We start from the raw sequence: 22,537 nt of genomic DNA on the forward strand, positions 1-22,537 counted from the left end.
GCAGGGAGAGCTGTTGTTGCTGCTGCTGCTTCATTGGGCATATTAAATCTTTACACACTTACATGAGAAATAAGAAAATTCTACTTTACTTTTCTTTAAAACATTTTTTAAAAATCTCATTCCTGTTTTTAATAAATGATAGAATTTAGTTTGAAACATTTATCCACTTAAAAAATGGATTGCTTAGCCAGGTATGGTGGCATATGCCTTTAATCCCAGCACTCAGAGAGACAGAGACAGGCAGATCTCTGGATTCAGGACAGTCAGGACTACAAGAGAAACCCTGTCTCGAAAACCAAAAAATAAAAATAAAAAATAAAAGTATATCTCTTAATCTTATAATGAGGCACTAATTCTTAAACATTCTAGAACTCTCTTGAGAAGCTAAACTCTAGAGCGGAACATTGTGGCACACACCTGCAATCCCTGCTCTTCGGGAGGCTCTCAAAGTAGACATGAGCTATATATTAAGACACTATCTGAGGATATAAATTATAATAAACTGCTTAGAGCATGGTTTAGTTCAGCTAGTTATTTCACATAGACCCAGGAGGCAGGCTCACCATACAGAATGTCATGTACGTGCATGTCTCTGTGTACATCACACTTTATTGCTTCCTTACTTACTTATTGACCCTCTTACTTTCTTGCTGCGTAACGGATAATGGATAGATGCATTTGGAAGTAGTGCTCCTGAAACCCAGCCAGCACCACAGGCTGTTTCTAGTTCATCAGCATCGGCAGATCTACTAGCTGGTAATTGCCTCCATTAAAATGGCATTTTGTAAAAGTTAAGCTTGGGTATAGTTTATAAGTAATAGACACTAGATAAATTCAAAGCATATCTAAATTTTCCTTTCAAAGCATGAAATTAAAGGATATGGCATTGAATAATATAAGGCTTACTACTTCCTAGAAATGATTAAATGTATGTATGTATATGTGTGTGTATATATATATGTGTATATATATATATATATATGCACCACCCATGTTGATACGCTCACTGTTACTCTCAGTTAGCATTTTTGTTTTCATTTGCCGAAAAGTAATATGCTTTGCATACCAATTCTGTCATATAATGACTGCTCATATCTTTTGGAAGGAATCAGTGGTAAACTATGCTGTAATATTTGACAGTTGGTATTGTAACATGTGACTTACCATAGAAGGAACCATTATAGATTTCTCCTGTTGAATTGAAATGTTGTGACATATGTCATGGAACTTTTGAAAAGCTGTTTGTTTTTCTGCCTGAAAACACATAGGGTGATCTCAGCTTTCTAGGAAGCAGATGGGCACAGTGTGTGAGGTCACTGTTTGTTGCTAAGATAGCAGGGACTGATTAAAAGAACAGTTCAAGGACTCAAGCACAGTTAACGGAAACCAAGCATGAGTCTTTCTCGGAATCAAGACATCAGACTTAGAAAGTGACGAGGTGGAAGACCTTCACGGAAGGCTCAGACCCAGGTTAGCTGAGCAACACACAGCATGCTAACCGTACTTGGGTTTGCTTGAGGGGCGCACAGCAGTAGTCAAGCAGAGGCCTCTTGACACTAAAGTGCAGCTTCCAGTGTACCCCTAATCAGTACAGGGGATGAATTTGCTCCTCAGGGTGGCAAGGAGCTAATGAGTGTGAGTGGCCTGAGCATAAGGAAGCCCCATGCCTAGAATACCTCAGTTGAAATCCCAGCAGCCACCTGGCCCTTTGACCCCTAAAGAGAGACTGGTTTTGACCAAGTGTAACCGTGGTTAACAGCCTGAAAGCAGTGTGGACAGGATCTCTTCACCAGGTGGAGTAGGCCAGGGAGCATGTCAGTGTTCTCAGGGTTATAAGTATGATGGAGCCTAATGGGCATCCCCGCTACCCCCGCCACCCAACCGTCAGTGCTTAAGGTCACATCTTTCCTCCAGGAACAGGAGGAAGTAGAGGCAATCCTACTGTTTACCTTTCTTCTGTCATTAATTCCGTCTGGTGGCTTCCGTCTCTCCAGCAGGGGTAGCTCTTTCATCTCGTCTACACTCTCTCTGGCTCCTTGATCTATGTATGATGCTCCTGTTTGCCAGCTCCTGTCACAGTGACTGCTATGAAGAACCAGAGCCCCATTTTGATATTGCTTTGTTGTCTGGAAGCTAAGATGTAGCGTGAGGTGTGCACTTCACACAGCCCACCAGCGCTGGCTGGAGACAAGGCCTGCCAGCTTGCCTGGCTTTCCCCTCAGCCTAGATGCATTTCACAGCAACGTCAACTTGGCCAGACACTTCCCAACCTCTTATTAACAGAATACATTCAGGTTTTAAATCTGCAGTAAGATTTTAACAGGCCACAGAAATAGCATAGCTTCCAGGCTCCTTGGTGAAAAATGATCCTGCTGGTTTTTAAATGAGATACTTGATTATAAATCTTTGGCTCTGAAATTATGGCTAAAATCAAGTACTGGCTACCTAAAGAATTCTAAGAAGTCTGCCTTGAATATCTGCTGACCTGCCATTGACCGTATCTGTCACAGGAACTGTTCAAACCCATTAGACAGAAGGCTGGCCACAAGGCCGCACTGTCTGTTCCAATGTGTTCAGTCCAGTGTGCCTCACTGAACCCTCCAGGGCCAGAGCCTGAGATGCTGTTTCCAAAAGAGCCTCGATCATTAGGACATGGAACAGAGCCAGGGATCCTGGTAAAAGAAAACATTCCATTTGCTGCCAAGTCAGAAGCTGGAGCCAAGATCCTTGGCGACTCCATAGGATCTATAGCACCCCTGGAGAGCCAAGGATCACAGCTGCAGAGAGATATGCTCCCAAAAGACTTACTTTGGGTCATATTCTCTCTCTCTCTCCTTCTCTCTCTCTCTCTCTCCTCTCTCTCTCTCTCTCTCTCTCTCTCTCTCTCTCTCTCTCTCTCTCTCTCTCTCTCTCTCCCTCTCCCTCACTCTCTTTTAAGTTGTGCAGTTGGCCTGTCCATTCTAAAATCTTACACACACACACACACACACACACTCGCCCACACGTGCACTTAAGTTGTGCAGTTGGCCTGTCCATTCTAAAATCTTACACACACACACACACACACACACACACACACACACACTCGCGCGCACGTGCGCTTAAGTTGTGCAGTTGGCCTGTCCATTCTAAAATCTTACACACACACACACACACACACACTCGCGCGCACGTGCGCTTAAGTTGTGCAGTTGGCCTGTCCATTCTAAAATGTTACTAAAGTAAGATAGGAAAGAGATTAGTGACAAAGGTTCCAAGATCTATGCACCTGTAAACATGTGTTGCTGAGTCTACTCTCCCATGCCTTCCATGCCTTTTCCTGTGACTCATTGGTTGGAAAACTTACGGCACAAACTTTCATGTTTCTCTGCGCTTTCTACTTAAATAAGTTAATGGTTAATGCAATCAAGTTTGCATGAGTTTTACAGTCTATTTTGCATCAAAACATTTCCTGTAAGTTACTTTGGTCATGGGAGATCTGATCTTTTTTAGCAAGGCCAACCTTTCACCTAATATCCTGATATAAGAAATTTTTAATTACTGTTTCACATTTTTCTGAAATTTAAGTTGAGAGGCAAGCTTCTCTCTGTTTTAATTACAGAAAAGCATGTCTTATGATTGCTTAAATATGACAGCATCAGGAAATCCCCACTCTTGGTTTAAAAAAATTATGGAATGACAACATCATTGTATCTTGTCATTTTTTTCCCAGTCCTCTCCACAAGTCAACATCATATGTGGAACTCAGCTAACAATGGTTGCTGCAGGATACTTATTGTATCTGAGTTTTTTACATTATCCATATATCTTTGTTTAATGCATATAAAATAGAACAAATACTGGAACACAGTATTCTGGCCATTTGTAGAGATAAGCACTTTGGTTTGACTTGTATATATGTCTTTTTTAGGGCCATATATACCAAGCCCACTCCATATCTAAATAAATAACTTAAAAAAATAAATAAGTGAGATAGGTATGATGGAATATAACATCAGTTTCAGCATTCAGGAAGCAGAAACACAACAGTTGCCAACTAGTTTGAGGCTAGCCTGATCTACATAAAGGGCACCCAGGGATACATGGTCAAGTACTGTCTTAACACACAAGTGAATAAGCCTAGTGAAAGATACATACCCACAACTGGGTTTGAGGGTATGATTTGAACCACAAAAATTTGTACTTTAGGACAATTTTTCTAGTTATATATTATTGGTTATAATAAAACTATTTTATAAAGCATAAAAAAGAAAGCTAATACACAGATACCATTATTAGCAGATTAGACTATGCAGAATAAATCTTGGTCACTGGACTGAGGCAACTTGCCTCATACCAACTAAGATTTCTTTTTGCATGGTGACCAAACTCACAGATTCTTTCTTGCTAGCAGGTAAGTACTTGTATACCTCATGAAGGGAATAAGCTTACATGTACATCAAAGGCAATAAATATATGATAGAGTGAAATGCTGATTTGGCCAACTATTATGAATAACTTTAAAAACAAAAAGAAAATGCTACTGAAAATGTATGTGTATTATAAAACCAGAAAAAGACTAAATGAAATGGGTAATATTTTTTAAAAATTGTTTTATAAAAGCTAGTTAAATTTAGATCTAGACTTGTCAGATAATAATCAATTCTACCATCAATATGTTGACGACATAACAACTTAATCTTCATCTTCTACCATTTCTTGAAGTTCAGATAAGATAGATAGATGGTCTTCAAAAACCTCAGAGATCTACAGAATATGGCATTTAAAGATTTTAATAACTTAAGGCTTTTTTGACATGAGACAGTTTTGCTCCTGGCAGCACCTCATTCTACTTCAGGGAGCATCAAAGGCTTCATATGTGTCAAGCTAGCCACTGCTCAGGAAAATGTCTTTATGTCAATTACAGACAGAATACTGTCCAAACAGGACAACCTGGATGCAGGAGCAAGTCCTTTATAATTCCTGCTTCACAGAAAAGTCTGTCAAATATTCCGGGCCAGAAAACTGAAGATAATGCTAAGACACTATGGTGAAATTTTGAGGGACTTTTCAGGCAGCTACATATCTGTCATTTCTATACTTTTGGAACCTGCTTGCCTGCACTTCTTACGTATTTAGGTAATATTTATTCCTTCTGAGGTCTCTGATGGGGTTGAAGGCTAGATAGTTATAATCTCACAGTTAAATTTTTTAGGATGATAGAAATTGATAGATAGTGGAATACTTTATCCAAAGAAACCAAACCTACAAATAATAAGTCTTACCTAATAATTTTCATAATGTTATGTTACATATAGTTTGTTATTATAAGAAGAGGAGCCTTTTATTAGACTAAAAAGGGGAGATGTAGTTTAAATTCTGATTTCCTATCTAAATGTTGTGTAAACACTGCTCCTCAATTGTCCCCCTGATATGTCAATAAAGAAGTTTATAGCCAATTGATGAGTAGGTGAGAGAATAGGGCTGGACTTCCTGCCATCCAAGGGAGGAGGAGTTAGGAGGAAGCAGGGGATTTGGCCAGCAATAGAGGTCCAAGGAGGATCAGGAGGAAGGAGCTGGAGCCAAGGAAAGCTGCAAATTTCAAGTATCACTGGGATTTGTTGGGAGTAAGACAAAATAGCACAGAGGGTTAAGAACAGACTTATATTGCTGAGATTGTATTATGAATCTTTGTATTATAAAAGAGTCTCAATTATTTGTGTGATAGCCATGTTAATAAATAAGCTAAGAGAAACAAGCACTGTTATATATAAAAGTAACTTCAACAACCATTTTCAGTTGCTGCAACCCTTTGATACAGTTCCTCATATTGTGATGACTCCAGCCATAAAAATTATTTTCATTGCTACTTCATTACTGTAATTTTGCTACTGTTACAAATTGTAATGTAAATATTTTTGGAGAGAGAGGTTTGTGAAAAGGGCCACAACTCACAGGTTGAGAACTGCTGATTTAAGTTGCTTGATATAGTGAAACTAAAGTCTGGAGTCAAACTAATGGCTCTGACATCTCATCTATTGAACCTCATTGGGCTTTTTTTTTTCTAAGAACAAAATTAATTCATATGTTTTATATGGCATCAGACATGGCCTGGTCCATACACGACTGAAGACTGTTGTGGATATAGCTAAGCCCAAAATCTTAAAGTTAATTTTAAAACTTGACAGGGGTATTTTGTTTTATTTTGTTTCCATTTCTGGAAGGGAATTAAACTCAGTAGCACCGGTCCAGTGTAAACCTTGTAGATGCCATTGCTTCACAATGGCAGAAGGTCAGATAGACCTATGGTAGACAGTGCTATTTTTGCAGGATCTTAGTGGCCAAATGTGTATGATGCAAATGGGTCAACTCAAAACAGAATGCTTAGAACAATGGCCCACACTCAGGTTGCCTCATCCCACTGTTGTCACATTTCACTTTTGTGAAATAGACACTAGTTAATGGAAGCACTATTATTTATCCTCCTATGAGTGTGATCTTAGCTTTGAGTGAAGCTCATTAGTGCTCGGCCAGTAAGCTGTGCATGAACATGCACAAACACATTCTCCCTTTCTGTGGAATCTACTAGACAGTTTGACTTTTTCAGAGTCACTTCTAACCATGGAATGCCAGAGGTGAAACAGATAAACCTGTGCTACTATGGCTCTAGAACATACTGTTCTTTCTTGGCTGAGATTTTAAGAAACTAAGTCAAAGGCGGCCATCTCCAGTCTTACCTGTAACCAAGAATTAGGCCAGATAACAGTGGCCTAAACAACCTGAGGTGTAATGTTTCAAAACTCATCATTAATTCGGCCACCAATGTCTGTAAAACCAAAACCATCATATCCAAAATATAATGATAATTCTAGCTCATATTTGCTTCATAATATGACATAATAGTTCTCACTGATGTGGAGAATATAGTTTTGTAGCAAATAATTTCTTAAAGTTGACTCAATGTCATTTAAATACTAAGATCACTCAGCATAATCTCTGTGACTACATAGTACTTTCAGTTATGTATTCAAGGAAAGTCTAAACCACGAAATCTTAAATTTATGTCACTTTTGATTTATAGGGATAACATGACTTGACTATTATTGCTTACTACTGAAAAGATGACTAAAGTTTAATGGAAATTACTTTACAAAAGATAAATTTGTTTTATAAATTACAATTTTAACATACATAGTATTTTTGCAAGCTATTTACAAAGAAGAGATGCCATGGCTAAATTTTAAAAAAATATATGCAACAAATTGGTTATAAGAAAGAATTCTAGGCATGGTGGTGCATGCCTTTAATCCTAGCACTCAAGAGGCAGAGGCAGGCAAATCTCTGTGAATTGGTCAGTATAGTCTGTACAGTGAATTCCAAGTTTATCTGGGGATATTTAGTGAGACTCAGCTTCCAAAAAAGAAGGCGGGGGGGGGGGGGGGGAGTGACAGACTACTGGTAAAAAAAATAAAGCCCTTTATAATAGAAACTACCTAGTGTTTTACTAAGTAATCCCCAGTTACCTCCTTGCAGATTGCATATTTTTATACAGAACCAACACATAATCACCCTAGACTTCATCTGCCTCCAGAATTCAAAGAATTAATATTTAATTTGATACCTGATTAATTTTCAGTAATCTTTTTTTTTTTAAGTCCTTATCCCTCATTCAGTAAACATTAACTTACTGTTGCAAGCACTGTGTTAAGTATTAATAGAAAAGACGGGAGGAAAAGGCACGCAGCTCCTGGACCTAGCAAGCCATCTCTGGAGTTAGAACTTGGGGAGTGCAGGGATGAAGACATGATGGGAGAGGGATGGAGCTATGTTCCACATGCTGTGGACAGTGATGTACACGGAGGATGGAGTGTAGCCAGCAGCACCGGGAAACAACACGTCATGGAACTCCTTCCAGAGGCTCGTGATATCAGGAGCTGTGAGTTTGGCTATAGTCCTGTTTGTGGGGGATGTCCAGAAGCAGAGCCAAACGGTGCTGACTGCTCTACAGAGGGATCTAAAAGTGATGACGCACCTGTGAAAGCTTTCACAGGAGTAACCGTCAACGTCGTCTACTCAGGGTGACCACCCTGGCTGTGCTGCAAAGAGACAACCACAAGGGATGCGCACCACAAACAGGACATCCCCTCGGCGACTGTTAACTGATGAGAACCTACCTACCCTTTGTGGTGCCTTGGGGGGCTAAAGCACATGAAGAGTTAAGGATTCGATGGTCATTTTTAAAAATTTGCCTTTCGTTACTGAGCCACTGTGTGCACCTAAACATGCTCTAGTTGCCCGTCACTGCCATTGTCAAGTTTCAGTATGCTAGAGACTGATCTGAATTCTAATGCTTCTTTGCTTTATGTATTTTATCGTAGCAGATTCCGATACCACAGGTTCTAATAAGGTTTGCTGATGCGTGTACATCGCGTACTTAAGTGTTTACTTGCTACCTGGTCTCTGGTTCAATCGGATCTGCCATCCGTACACGATGGATTACCATACTTGAGAAGCTTTCTGCAAAACCAGTCTCCTGGTTTTACCAACTGCTAACCATGCAGTTTCCTGTAACTTTGTCTGACTGTTTTTCATGGCCTCTCCCCTCCCTTCAGCTGACATTTTTTTCGGAACCTTTTTTTTTCCCCATCAGGATTTGGGGGTTCTTTCATGGCCCCTTCTACAACACCGGTGACTCCAGCTCAGAATAACCTGCTGCAACCCAACTTCGAGGCAGCTTTCGGAACAACGCCTTCAACTTCAAGCAGCAGCTCCTTTGATCCTTCAGGTGAGGCACTGGCTATTCAAACACTCTTCCTCATCTCTGAGGCTAGCATCAGCTTCCCAAGGTTAGTGTGACTGTAGGAAACGTACAGGCAGATAGTGTTAAGCCTGGTTGGTGGTCCTTCAACCTATAATAACTCGAATGAAAATGTCCAAGACATGTTTGGTAGCTCTAAGAATAACCTCCTGTCCTTTCTGTTTCTGTTTTTGAATTTTAGCCAGAAATCTTACCACACCCACCATCTGTTTTGCACAAGCTCACATGCACACGATCTAGTGGTGGTAAAGGGAGGACAAACACTTTGTAGTGAATCTTTGACCAGTGTCTGAGTGTGTGGACACCCCCGACACACACCTGCTCCTGCCGTTGCTTGCACCCTCTGAAGCTTGCATGGCCCTCCGTTTTACGAAGTTGAGACACAAATACTACCTTCGCTTCTAACCTTTCATCACTGCTGTCATTTTGTTTGTATTCTCTTCCATTCTCCTCTTCTCATGCTGGGTCCTTCCTACAAATTTTCAATTGGTGAGTTTTTGGCAATTCAATGTGTTTCAGAAACACCCTAAATATATCCCCTGCCTGACAATCTGGTTGCTTCTATTGCCAGTGCTGACTTGAATGCTGTCTTTCCCCCCCTTAGAATGACTGTGTGGTCGTGTTTATGATAGATATACTTAGTTTCTTTTATATATATATATACACATATACATACATATATGTATGTATATGTGTATATATATAAAGTAACAAGCCCAACAGTTTTTATGTAAATAAGATATTAGCAATATCTTATAGAAATCCTAAGCCTGTGTTTTGGATAGTATTTCTGCATTCTAGGAACTGACCAAGTGGTATTGGTCATATGGGGATCAGGGACACCAGTGGTAGGCTTTTGAATTCTGTCCTCAAAATCCTATTTAATTATAATATGTCCACAAAGGATAACCCAAACATTGCCATAAAAAGGAGGAAAATAAAAATTAACTACCTTTACTATATGATCAAGTGTCTTTCAGATGCATATTTGTATATGCTGACGAACTACCATTTATTTTTATTCTAATTTCACTGGACACCCAGGAGTTACATCTTTTGCAATTCCAGATTGCTTTTTTAAAAAAAAGCATCTTAGATTTGCCTGGGTAAATCATTTACAGTTTACTACATGCCACTGCCATTTAGAATAGAAGTGCTTAGTGGTTGTTTTTCATTAGACTAACAATGTATACCACTTACTGAGTGCCTATACAGAGGAAGCATTGTAATAAATGCGTGGAAAACACTGCCTCGTTTGGCCCTTACAAGAAAGGCGTATATTAATGGTAGCATTCCCATTTACAGATGAGAAAACTGAAGCATCAGTTCCCTGATGCACAGAGCTAGTAAGGGGTGTGGCCAAGTCACAGCCTGGCTCTGTGCTCTCTCTAGTACCTTACACTATGCAGCCCTCTGCCCCGCCTTTCTCCTCATTAGCATTTCCATCGATTTTGAATAGACATGTTTTTTTTGTGTTCAGAGTCTCAAATTATATGCATTATGTTGTTCCTTTTAAAAGAATGTATTTTCATGTGTTCCCATGGTTTCATTAAAGACTGTCTTTTGCATAATGTCCTTCTCTTGTATCTTTTTTTTTTCTTTCTTTCTTTCTTTCAAATTTCCTGAACCTGATCTGTTTGATTTCCAGTGTTTGATGGTTTAGGCGATCTTCTGATGCCCACCATGGCACCATCTGGGCAGCCTGCACCTGTCTCCATGGTCCCACCCAGTCCTGCAGTGGCAGCCAACAAAGGCCTTGGCAGCGACCTTGACTCGTCTCTGGCCAGCTTAGTAGGCAGTAAGTAGTGGTCTAGTTCTATTGGCTTGAGTCGTATGTGAATTGGAGTCCTTTCTCTTTGTGTGTTTTTCACAGTTGTCTCTCTGGTTTTGCTTATGGGTGAGTGTATTAAAGTTCCAAGATTCCAAGTAGTTAGCATTTCGCCCAGAGCTTTTCTTTAGAAAGTAAAACCACACATGATACAAGTCTGTTCATACAAATTGTAAAGACTAGGGCAATTTTGAAGAAACAGGAAGTAGATTAGAGACTGTAGGTCTGAGGTAAGAAGAAAGGAAAAGGAGCAGCTGCTAACAGGCACAAGATTTCATTTGTGACAACAAAAGTGTGCCCCAAGTGATGACTGTCTATTTATGTTGATAGACTAAAGCCATGGGCTTACACACTGTAAGGATGGATTTTCTGGCATGTGAATTGTATCTCACAAAACGTGTCTTAAAAAAAAAAATACTTCTCAGTGTTAGCAGAAGCTCCCATTGAGACCGCACTGCAGACTTGCCCACTCAAACTTGTCCGTTCTCTTCATGCCTGTAGTAAGCCTCCTGCATGCGACTCACTCGGGGCCTCCTTCCCAAGAGGCCTCACACCTCATAGCATCCCCATCTGCCACAAAGGGGCCCGTGTATGCATGTGTGTGGAGCACCTGCCCATTTTTGCCTCATCACATGATCAGCATAAATATTTGATTAGCTTTGTAACTACTTACTGTAGAAAATAAATTGCATAATCTAATTGAAATAAAATGTTTAGAAGTGAGGCATCTCTGTCTTCTAAAAATAAAGATGACCTGCCAGGAGTGATGGCATATAGCTATCCATCAGCTCAGCTGTTTGGAAGGCTGAGCCAAGAGGACTTTTTGAAGAGGACTTAAGAGGCTAGCCTGGGTAACATAGAAAAATAGTCTCTCTCTCTCTCTCTCTCTCTCTCTCTCTCTCTCTCTCTCTCTCTCTCTCTCTCTTTTAAATGATCAAAATTATATGTAATGAGTTCTGTATTTCGTTTAGTTGATATGCACAGCTTACTTTGTAATGCTAAGAAACAAAATGTAAGAAATATATATATGAAGATCGTCATGTAACAGATCAGCTATATACTTAGCAGAGGCTTTGTGCTGGCTGCTCCCTCAGCTTAGAGCACTCAGCTCTTGCGAAAGCCTCCCCTGTCCAGGAGGCCCTCACTGTCTGCCTTTGCCCTCATTCTTCCCTTCCAGCAGCCTGGATCATTGTTAGGTGTTCCTTTCTCATCTGTGGCACACCATTGGAGTACAGGTTCCTTCAGGGTGGGGCTCTTTGATGGCTCTATCCCAAGTGCCTAGGATAATGCCTGATTCAACTAAGGGTCAAATCATCTTTGCCAAGTTGACAAACAAAGTACAATGGGGACGGCATGTGGTGGGGGGACAAGGGGGGGGTAGGTGATTAAGCCAGGGATTCCCAAGACCACATTCACAGTCCATGAGTGGGGCTTCTGGACCCCATCACAAGGCTCAGCTCACATCTGTGCTCCACCACAACAGTGAGAGAAGGGCTGCACAGCTGTGTGAGATGTTCCAACCCCGGGCATTTTCACTGACCACTGATCATGTGGGCACACACTGCCCGGCACCTGACCAAGTTCCAGACCTGAAGAAGGAAGGCAACAGTGCTCAGGGAAACAGTCTAGGCAGAGTGAGCCATTTAGTTATTTTGTCATTGTCATCTGTCATCATGACAGTTGAAAGAGCCATTCACCAGTCAGGCTCTCAGACCGCGTGCCCAACAGGACTTTTTCAGATAGCAATCTCAGACCTTCTGGGCAAGTTCACACTAAATGTGAGGTAGAGTAAAAGAGAATTAAAAATTCTAGCTTTGAGCCAGGCGTGGTGGTGCACACCTTTAATCCCAATCCCAGCACTCAGGGAGGCAGAGGCAGGTGGATCCCTGTGAGTTCGAGGCCAGCCTGGTCTACAAAGCCAGTCCAGAACAGCAAAGGCTCACAGAGAAACCTTTTCTAGGAATTTCCTTTTTTAATTCTAGCTTTGTTTACTAGTGTAGTTTCTTTTTCATCCAACTGGACACAGTCGTTGCCAGGCAAGAATACAGACAGACCTCTTCTGAGTCCTGGATTTCTCAAGTACTGTAACATACAAGCTGAATATAAAGATTTAAATTCTTTTTCTTTTATTCATTTGTAGATCTTGGAATATCTGGTACCACCTCAAAAAAGTAAGTAGTTTCCAATTAATCTACTTTTCTCTCAACAATTCATATGTGTGTGTTTATTCAAGACAAACATTTCATTCCCTGGAGTATATTATTTCCCATCTTTGTTTTGTTTTGAGATGGCCTTTCACACTGTAGCCCTGACTGTCCTGAAATTAGCTCCATAGACCAGGCCGGCTTCAAACTCACAGAGTTACACCTGCCTCTGCCTCCGGAGTGCTGAGATTAAAGGTGTGCACCACTGCCGCCGCCGCCACCACCAACCCACTGTTTCCTATTCTTAACCTGTTTTTTTATTTCAACCTATATTTTTGTTATTAGTCTATTGAAATATCCAAATTATTTCTCCACTTTGAATATAAGATTCTATTTCAGGCTAGGATTGCCACTGTTACCTCTGGAAATATTTTAGGATGGAGTTTTGAGTGTTTGGCTGGTTGGTGTTTTGAGACATTGTTTCTCTGTGTAGTCTTGACAGCTTTAAGTTGGAGATCAAGCACAGTATTCCTGCCTACTGTTGATTTTAAAATGTCCTTCCTGGGTCATAAGAATAATGAACAGTATATCCTTTTCTCACATGTATGTTTTGTTATTGAAATTGGGATGCCTGTTAGAAGCATACAATGATACAAATCATGTTTTAGGCATGATAGAGTCACATGAAACCTTCTCTTGAACCCTTTAAGAGCAAGAAGAAAAGAAAACCATCATCAGCGTGTTTTAAATAAAAAAAGATGCAGGGCTGGGGAGAGCTCAGTGGTTAAGAGCACAGATTGTTCTAATAGAGGACCTGGGTTCTGTTCCCAGTGCCCATGTCAAGTAGCTCCCAACTTCCTATAACCCCAACTCCAGTGAGCCTAACGCCTCTGGCCTCCTGGGCACCTGCACTCCTATGTATATACCCACACAGATGTATACACATACACATGATTAAAAAGGCAAAAAAATAATTCAGTAATATATTAGTGTCACTGAGTGTGGTGGCACACACCTTTAGTCCCAGTACTCGGGAGGCAGAGGCAGACAGATCACTGTGAGTTCAAGACCAGCCTGGTCTACAACGCGAATACAGGACAGCCAAGGCTACACAAGGAAACCTTATCTCAAAAAACAAAACAAACAAACAAACAAAAGATCTAAGTGTCCACATTGATGATATATTGATTGGAGTTTTTATTATGAATAAAGAATTTAGTTGAATTTTATGGCATATTTTCCTGTTGTACATAACATGAAATTCCTGTTGTCATCAAAACTCTCATTTGTTTTATTTTAAGTACCTTCGGGCTGTCTTAATACAGTATAGTAAGACTCCTCTGTAAGTTTTCATTTATACTCTTTATCATTACCAGGTTCAAACAGACAACTCCTACACCCAAGTAGAAGAATCCAGGAAGCCACATTTTTTTTTTCTGAATTTTGTGTTTTGTTTGTGTTTTTATGCTTGGCCCTTTAGGGGAGATCTCCAATGGAATGCTGGGGAGAAAAAGTTGACTGGTGGAGCCAACTGGCAACCGAAAGTAACTCCAGCCACGTGGTCAGCGGGTGTTCCACCGGTAGGTAACAGTGAGGCCAAGATGATACGGACAGCTGACCAGCTTTCATGTACACAGAGCAAGTGTGTTCTGCCTAACTTGACTACTAACCTTATATACCCATGTTGACCCTGAAGTGACATAGCAAGATGCAAAATTCAATGAAATACAAATCCATTAATTTTGCATGTAATAATGATTACAACCTATGCTTAAAAACCTTATGGTTCCATAAATACTTAATGGTATATTTATGTTTCTGATTTATTTTTAAAATTACAGAAATGATTTTCCAGCATATTCCCTATCATGGATTATAATATCATTTTGTCATATTTCTTGCCACAGTCTAGTCCTGATAGTCTAAATAAGTAATGAAAACATTTTTTTTATCAGAGAGGATGGGTAGTTTTATGTTAACTTGACACGAACTATAGTCTTTTTAAAAAGAGAATTCCAGTTGACAAAATGCCCTCATCAGACCAAAATGTGGTACATTTTTTTGATTGGTGGTTTATATGGGAAGGACCAGCTTACAGTGGACAATGCCACTTCTGGGCATGTGGTCCTGAAAGGTATAAGAAAGCAGGCTGAGCAAGCCATGAGGAGCAAGCCAGTAAGCAGCACTCCTCCGTGGCCTCCTCATCAGTTGTTGCCTCTGGATTTTGGCCTTGAGTTCCTGCCCTGACTTCACTTCAGGATGGACCATAAGCTGTAAACTTTACTCCCCAAGTTGTCCTGATGTTTATCACAGCAAGTGAAACCCAACCTAAGACAGGCCAATCTCTATTATGTGAGATTTTGTTTTAAGAGCATATTTTTTCAGCACAATTTTAAACTTGAAACTAGACCATCACCCTTTCTATAAAGTTTAAAAGATCCTTATTTTATATTTTAAATTTCTGTATCTTCCATTCTTTAAGAAAACTAGGTAAGCCACTTTTCCCAAGCCCACTTGGAGTTCTCCACCCTCGCAGACACCCCTGCCTGTCCAGGCCTGTCTGTCGCTCTGATGCCTAACACTCTGCGACATGCAGAGGATAGAATGTTGGGAAGAGAGGGCTCACTGAAGGAAGAGTGCTTTGAGCAGAGCGGGGCTGAGAAGCTATAGACCCTTGAATCCCAACGGCACTGCAGAAGTGAAGCTCAAATCACTGCTGTGCTGCTAAAGCCATCCTTTAAAATGTAGAAGTGAAGAATGTCTGTATACCCACATGCACAAACTTGAAATGCGCACATTTTTAATTTACGGCCTATCATTTTAAAACCATGTTATGTTGTCTCTTTCCCAATCCGTTCTGTGTGGCTCTGTGGGCATGTGTGTGCAGCAGGGCACTGTTCCTCCCACCAGCTCAGTTCCTCCGGGTGCCGGGGCCCCGCCCGTTGGGCAACCTGGAGCGGGATTTGGAATGGTGAGTGATGATGGCCTGTGCCAAATGCCTGTGCTTGACAGTCCAGCCATCTTTACACATTCTCCAACGAGCAGGCCCTCACTCCTACAGGAAATACAGTAAAGGAAACCTCAACTTAAGTTCCCTTCTTTGGGCCTCAACCAGCCTAGCCTGGAAGTGGGGGAAGCAGCCACAATGTGTAATAAATATATTGTCATGAAATTACAGTATTTTTTGTATCATTAAAATACTACATATTTTAGTTCGGTTATCAAAATCAACCCCTTCTGTGCTGGGGCTTTTCACCCTGCACTTCCGTCGTCAGAACATTTTAGGGCCATCCTGTTTAAGGATGTTAACTTTTGTCTCCTCGAGAATTACTCTAACTGGAAATGAATGCGCAGCTCCTGACTGAAGTGAGAATGCCACGTGGTCAGCCAGGGTTGTACACAGCTCAGGGACTTCCCCCATCTGGCAGCCTCAACACGCAGAGTTCAGAGTTAACATAATAAATTATAGTTTCTACCTGTGTGGACAGTTGCCCGGCGCATGTAGAAGGTGTGCATGTTGGGGTTTGCACTCGTGGGCCCCAGCCCTGCTCTGAGTTTTCCTTTCTTTGCAGCCTCCTGCGGGGACAGGCATGACCATGATGCCTCAGCAGCCGGTCATGTTTGCACAGCCCATGATGAGGCCACCCTTTGGAGCAGCAGCTGTGCCTGGCACACAGGTCAGTTTCCTAGAATTCACAGCACTGTGCATTTACCTCCTAAACATAAAAACTCTTGTGCTGTTAGTGGTGTGAGGAGCAGAAGCGAGAGGCGCAACTCCACTCTTCCGCCCTCAGCAGCCTGAGGAGTTCTCCTAGTCTTTTAGGAATTCAGGACAGACTGGGCTTTCTGACTTTAAATATATATATATATATATATATATATATATATATATATATATATATATGTCCAGACTAGCCAGTGTAAAGCAGAGTTGATGGCTAATAAAGATTTAACAGGCGGGCTAAAAGAAAAGTGCTCAGAGACACAGCTCAGACCATAGGTGTAGATGTCTCTAAGAGAGTGTCACATTTCACTGCCAGGTGTACATTTGGGTGGGTTTAAGCCGCTATCTTAGAAGAGTGCTAAGGGCCTTAAGGGAGATCACTTAGTGTTCCTGGGCTGCAGCTGACAGGTTTACAGTTGATAAGATCAGAGTCTAGAAGGTAGGGTATCCATACTGTAAACAGTCTTAACACTTTTGACATTCCCCAAGGCACTTCTTAGAAAACCCTCCCCAAGGCTTAGGCCTCAAGCATGGTCCGTTGTTGTTTAACATAAGCTAGCTGCACGCAGAAAGGATGTTGTGTCTCGGTTAGCCTTCACAGCAAATGTTTGTTGGGCTGGAATTCTTGCTTCAATCAGACTCCAGGGTGAAGGGCTCCTTCCCTGCCTCGTGTTCCTGTCATTTTTCCTGTCTCTCTATCCTGCCTCACTGTGGCTGTCTAAAAGGTGTTCTTGCCTATTGGCCCTCTCATAGCTGTTGTTTCAGTGTGGAGCATGGAGACAGTGACAAAGAGCTACCCTGTGGTCCCTCAACTTTTCCCCTACCTAATTCAGAACAGTTCATTTTCAGTACCTGACACATGTGTTCCCTGTGATCTGAGTTTAGGTTTGGGAGTTGGGGTTGGGTTTTTTTTTTTTTTTAAAGATGGTTTCATGTTGCAGCCCAGACTGATCTCAAAGTCACTGTGTAGGCAGGACTGGCCCCACTCACTGCCCGTATCCACTTCCCAACCGCTGGGATTACAGGTGCTTACGACCACAACCAAGCAAGTGTAGCCATGGTTGTCCAGACTGCAGGGTCTACCCAGCACCTCTGACACTGAGTTTCCAAACTCCACAGTCACCATAAAAATAACTACTCTTCCAATATGAGCCACAAGTTTGCGAGTCCCCAGGGTCACCCTTGCTTCAGACCAGCTGTACCCAAAACTGAGGTTCTCTATGGCCTCCATCTGCTTAGATTCCCCATAACGGCTCACAGGACTCAGGAAAGCACAGCCTGTGCAGTTACAGTTTTATTGACGTGAACGGATACAAATCAGATACAGCCGGAGGAGGAGAGGTGATAGGAGCATCAGGGCTAGGAGCACGCAGGAAACTGCTTCTAGCATCATGTGCAACAGTGTTGCCAACTGCAGTTCACTTAGGTTTCAATCCGGATTTGTAAGGTCTCATTACACAGTAATAATTGAATTGTTAACTGTGAGTTGATCTCAGTCTCCAGTCCCTCCCCACCCTGGAGGCCATGCATGCTATTAGGTGGCCCAGAGACTCAACAACATAATAGTTGGTTCGCCTTTCTGGTACGGCCAGCCTCCGTCTGTCTACTCTTGAGTCGTCTCTCCGTACATTATGGAAGGGACCCTGTGAGTCATCTTGTTAGCATAAGCTATCGGGAGTTGTCCTAGTTTGTCTTCCATTGCTGTGATGAATACCAGGACCGAAAGCAGCCTGGGGGAAAAGAGTTTCTTTCCACGTTCAGTTTATAGTCCACCATAGGGCAGGAGCTCTGGGCAGGAGCCTGGAAACACGACAAAGACCCTGGTGATGCCACTTATCTATGGTCTTGCTCTGCGTGGCTTGTTCAGTTTGCTCCTTTATACAATCCAGGGCTACCTGTCTCAGGAAAGCACTACCCACGGTGGGCCCTCCCATATCAATCATTAGGAAAGAAAATGCCAGGCTGGAGAGTTCGCTCAGAGGTTAAGAGCAAGGGCTAGTCTTCCAAAGGTCCTGAGTTCAATTCCCAACAACCACATGCTGCCTCACAACCATCTATAATGAGATCTGGTGCCCTCTTCTGGCCTGCTGGCTCACATGCAGGCAGAACATTGTATACATAATAAATAAAATAAAATCTTAAAAAAAGAAAGAAAAAGAAAATGCCCCACCGCCAAGAAGCTCATAGAAGCTTTTTCTCAGTTGAGGTTCCCTCTTCCCAGATGATGACTCCAACTTGTACCAAGGTGGCGGAAAACAAACCAACCAGCCAACCAAAAAACCTTAACCTGTACAGGGGGCTTCCAGAAACAACCATGAATAACAAAGTCACACCTGTCACTATTAAGGTTTATAATTTATCTAGCAGGGTCCAGAATGAAGGAAAACGTCTGTTTTTAGGGAGGACAAATTCCCTACTCTACCGTAATTCCACTTACAGAAATTCAAAAAGCATCATGCTGTTAAAGTTTGCTGCTAATACTGCCATGCAGAAAGCTACCTTCTCTTGACTCTTCTTTTAAATTGTCTGGTGTGTACAGAACATGTGAACTTTTTCTCCCTGAGCAACTGGCCTGGACAGAGTGAGAACCCAGAATTATAACTTAAGTAGCAACTTGCTAAGCAAACTAAACTGAGCAGTTCCAGTTGAGTTTAATGAGGTGAGAAAATAACTTCACTCGTGTGGCTTTTTTCTTTTGGTTTTTTGAGACAGTTTCTCTGTGTAGCCTTGGCTGTCCTGGACTCACTTTGTAGACCAGGCTGGCCTCGAGCTCACAGCGATCCGCCTGCCTCTGCCTCCCGAGTGCTGGGATTAAAGGCGTGTGCCACCACCGCCCAAATAGGTATTTATATTCTCTTATCTATAGGATACTTACTCAGAACTTTTAAACATTATTATGCGTAGTGTGAGAAAGCCTTAGAAATAAGTTAATATCATGTCATTACTTAAGGTGATGGTTTTTATTGTATAATGCCACGAGTAACTACTCGATTTGAAGAATAAAAATGAGAAAATATCATAGAATGAAATATATAACAATTGATATTATAGTAACTCATGGAATACTATGCAATATCTGTAATATTTATTTATTTAAGTTTTTTTAAAGTCAAGTTCTCACTCTATGGCCCTGGCTGGCCAGGAACTTACTATATAGGTCAGGTTGGCCTACAGCGATCCAACTGCCTCTGCCTCCCAAGTGCTAGAATTAAAGGTGTGCATCACCATGCCCTGGCCTAATATTTAGATTATATTTCCTCTATCAGAGAACCTGCATTTATAGCTTTCTGGTAGAAGGCTGTTTTTTATTACCAATGCCTGGGCTATCTCATAATTATTTTAGATCATTGTCATAATACTGTCATCGCAGGTGTGGATGGAGCCTTTGGTTTCTGCTAAGCACATTTAAGGTTCAGCGTTGATTTTTCCTGACATTTCTGTGAGCTCTTACCTCAGTTTTACCAGTGAGATTGCTAGATACAGCAGTGAGTCCATAGGTTGGGCACAGGGACAAATTCAGACTCCTTTATCTCCTTCCTGGACCACACACACAGACACCACACCCCACAGCTCCAGATTTCAGCAACTGCTGTCATCTTGAGATGAATTGGCTTCAAGACATAGGTGTGTCCGCCATTGCTCCAGGAGGGCTGCCTGTAGACGTTTTAAGGCTTTCCTCTGCCAGTCCGGAAAGGTAGGGCCCCAGAAGTTTCTTCTGCAGTTGGCAATTACAGAATTGGATAAACACACAAGATAAGGTCTGTGGGCCTTTGCTGCAAGCCTAGATGGGCGGGATATGAGGCTGGAAACAACTTGTTCGTCTGATACGTACACTGTTCAGAAGCCGTTTCATTTCAAATAATTTATATGAAGCACTAGTGTAGTTAGAGAATAATTTAAAGTAATTTCTTACCGTATTGTCTGCAAACTTAAGTCACAGTTTCTTCCTGCAACTCACTCTTACTGTAAGAAAAGCCATGTAATTCTTAATAGTTTGGTGTTACTAATGATTCAATGAATGCTTTTTGCATAAAAAATTACTGCATTCTCTCTTTCTTCCCTATCTTCCTTCATGTGTGTGTATGTGTGTGTTTGTGTGTGTGTGTGTGCATGCGCACATGTGAGCATGCATGTTTGTGTGTGTATGTGTGCATACGTACGTGTACACATGCATGTTTGTGTGTGTGTGCATGTATACGTGTGCATGCATGTTTGTTTGTGTGTGTGTGTGTGTATGTGTGTGCTTACTATGTATTCTCACATCTTCCTAACTCAGCTTTTCTCCCAGAGTCCCCATATTTCACCTTGGCGGAATCTGATGTCAAAGAATTTCAAGAAATGCAAACATCATTCCCAATGTGTTTTTCCACTCCAGTTAAGCACAGCCCAGACTAAGTAGGACGAAACAGCTGTATTGACTTTTAGCTGTCTGTTCTTCTGTGTGTTTTCTCTCGTATATGTTCTGCCTAATGCTTACCTGTCTCTCTTGTGCTTTCTATTTCTGCTCTTTGGGGCTGGCCTTTTCCCCATTAGCTTTCTCCAAGCCCTACACCTGCCACCCAGAGTCCCAAGAAACCTCCAGCCAAGGACCCATTAGCGGATCTTAACATCAAGGATTTCTTGTAAACAATTTAAGGTATCTGATACTGAGTTTTCCTGTGAGCTCCTATTAGTGATCTTATACAATGCTTAAATGGTCCAGGTATGAGATTTGTTACTTCTGTGTTATAAATAGATGATGGATGGATAGATGAATGGATGGATGGATGGCTCAGGATAGATAGATAGATAGATAGATAGATAGATAGATAGATAGATAAGAATGTTTAGAGTTTTAAATTTGACCGCAAAACCTGTCCTTATCAGTGATTTTTTTAAATCGTAATTTGTTAAACTGTAGGGAGAAAACTCTGTCATTTGTTCTTATCTTGAAAAGCACAAAAATCATGCCAACAAGGCAAAAGTCTCCCAGGCTGCTAAATTAACTGGGAGATGCCACTGTATCCCTGATGACTAAGACTTCATAAGATGCCAGCATTTATAATGCTGGATTTAGAAGTCATTTAAAACTATATGTGGCTACATAACCACATTGTTCCACTACTCTTATTTTTCATCTTAAGGTAAATCTTAAGATTCTTGCCCTTTGCGTTTATTCAAGCTGATTTTTACATTTCTGGGAACCTAGTTTTATATTCCATAAATTTAATTTACTAAATGGTTCACGGTGAACACAAGGGAGGAAATGGATGGCAGGAAGTGCTTACTCTCAGCCCAGCACAGGAAGTGCTTACTCTCAGCCCCAGCACAGGAAGTGCTTCCTCTCAGCCCCAGCACAGGAAGTGCTTACTCTCAGCCCCAGCACAGGAAGTGCTTACTCTCAGCCCAGCACAGGAAGTGCTTACAGCAGCTAACACAGCTACAGCGGCTTGCGCTTATGCTTAATGTTACTTTACATATTTACTCAATTATTTTCCATGTCAGGTTTTTGCTCTGTTTTATAGCTAAAAGAACTAATCCTTGAGCATGAAATGGTATTTCAAGGTCTCTCCAGAAGAACAGTAAGAATGCAGGAACTTTGACCACAGTGCAGTGTGCTTTGTACTATACACCCACTGCCTGCGTTTATTAAATGCTGGCTCCTTTGTATGCTCGGAATCCTATCTCACAATTTTTTTTTTTTTTAGATAAGATTAACAGTAGCCAGGCGTGGTGACCCAAGCCTTTAACTCCAGTACACTGGAGGCTATGGCCCAAGAGCTGAGAATTCCAGGCCAACCTGGGCCACATAATTAGATCTGTTTTAAAGGAAACTGTTGATAGACTGTTTTAATACCCTGACATTTCAGTCAAGAGATATTTTTTTTGTCCTTTTGCCTGTACCTCTTGGATCAAGATAAGGTAGTCACATAAACCGTGACATCACTGATATCTCAGCAGCTTGCCTCCTAACTGCTTAGAGGAGTCTCCTACTTGAAACTCCTGCTCTCCTCACACACTAGAAGCCTTGGTGAGTGACAGACACAGGGAAGCTTGAGACAGAC

At 41.5% G+C, this 22,537-nt stretch overlaps 1 protein-coding gene across 15 annotated transcripts in view; it reads left to right on the forward strand.

The window, feature by feature from the left end:
- SNAP91 (synaptosome associated protein 91) overlaps positions 1-22,537 on the forward strand; it is a 116,520-nt gene that overhangs the window by 92,020 nt on the left and 1,963 nt on the right. For 5 of the 15 annotated variants that reach the window (XM_084754957.1, XM_084754950.1, XM_084754952.1 and 2 more), the window contains 8 exons: positions 673-756; positions 8,630-8,764; positions 10,446-10,595; positions 12,766-12,796; positions 14,250-14,349; positions 15,657-15,740; positions 16,342-16,446; positions 21,027-21,129. In XM_084754957.1, coding sequence (XP_084611083.1) covers positions 673-756; positions 8,630-8,764; positions 10,446-10,595; positions 12,766-12,796; positions 14,250-14,349; positions 15,657-15,740; positions 16,342-16,446; positions 21,027-21,119 — 782 coding nt within the window. In that variant the 3' untranslated portion in view covers positions 21,120-21,129. The remainder of the gene's footprint in view (positions 1-672; positions 757-8,629; positions 8,765-10,445; positions 10,596-12,765; positions 12,797-14,249; positions 14,350-15,656; positions 15,741-16,341; positions 16,447-21,026; positions 21,130-22,537) is intronic. The other 10 variants (XM_084754959.1, XM_084754961.1, XM_084754953.1 and 7 more) reach the window with 7 other exon arrangements.

This window comes from Acomys minous, assembly GCF_964271855.1.
Source record: "Acomys minous genome assembly, chromosome: 13".
Lineage (NCBI taxonomy): Eukaryota > Metazoa > Chordata > Mammalia > Rodentia > Muridae > Acomys > Acomys minous.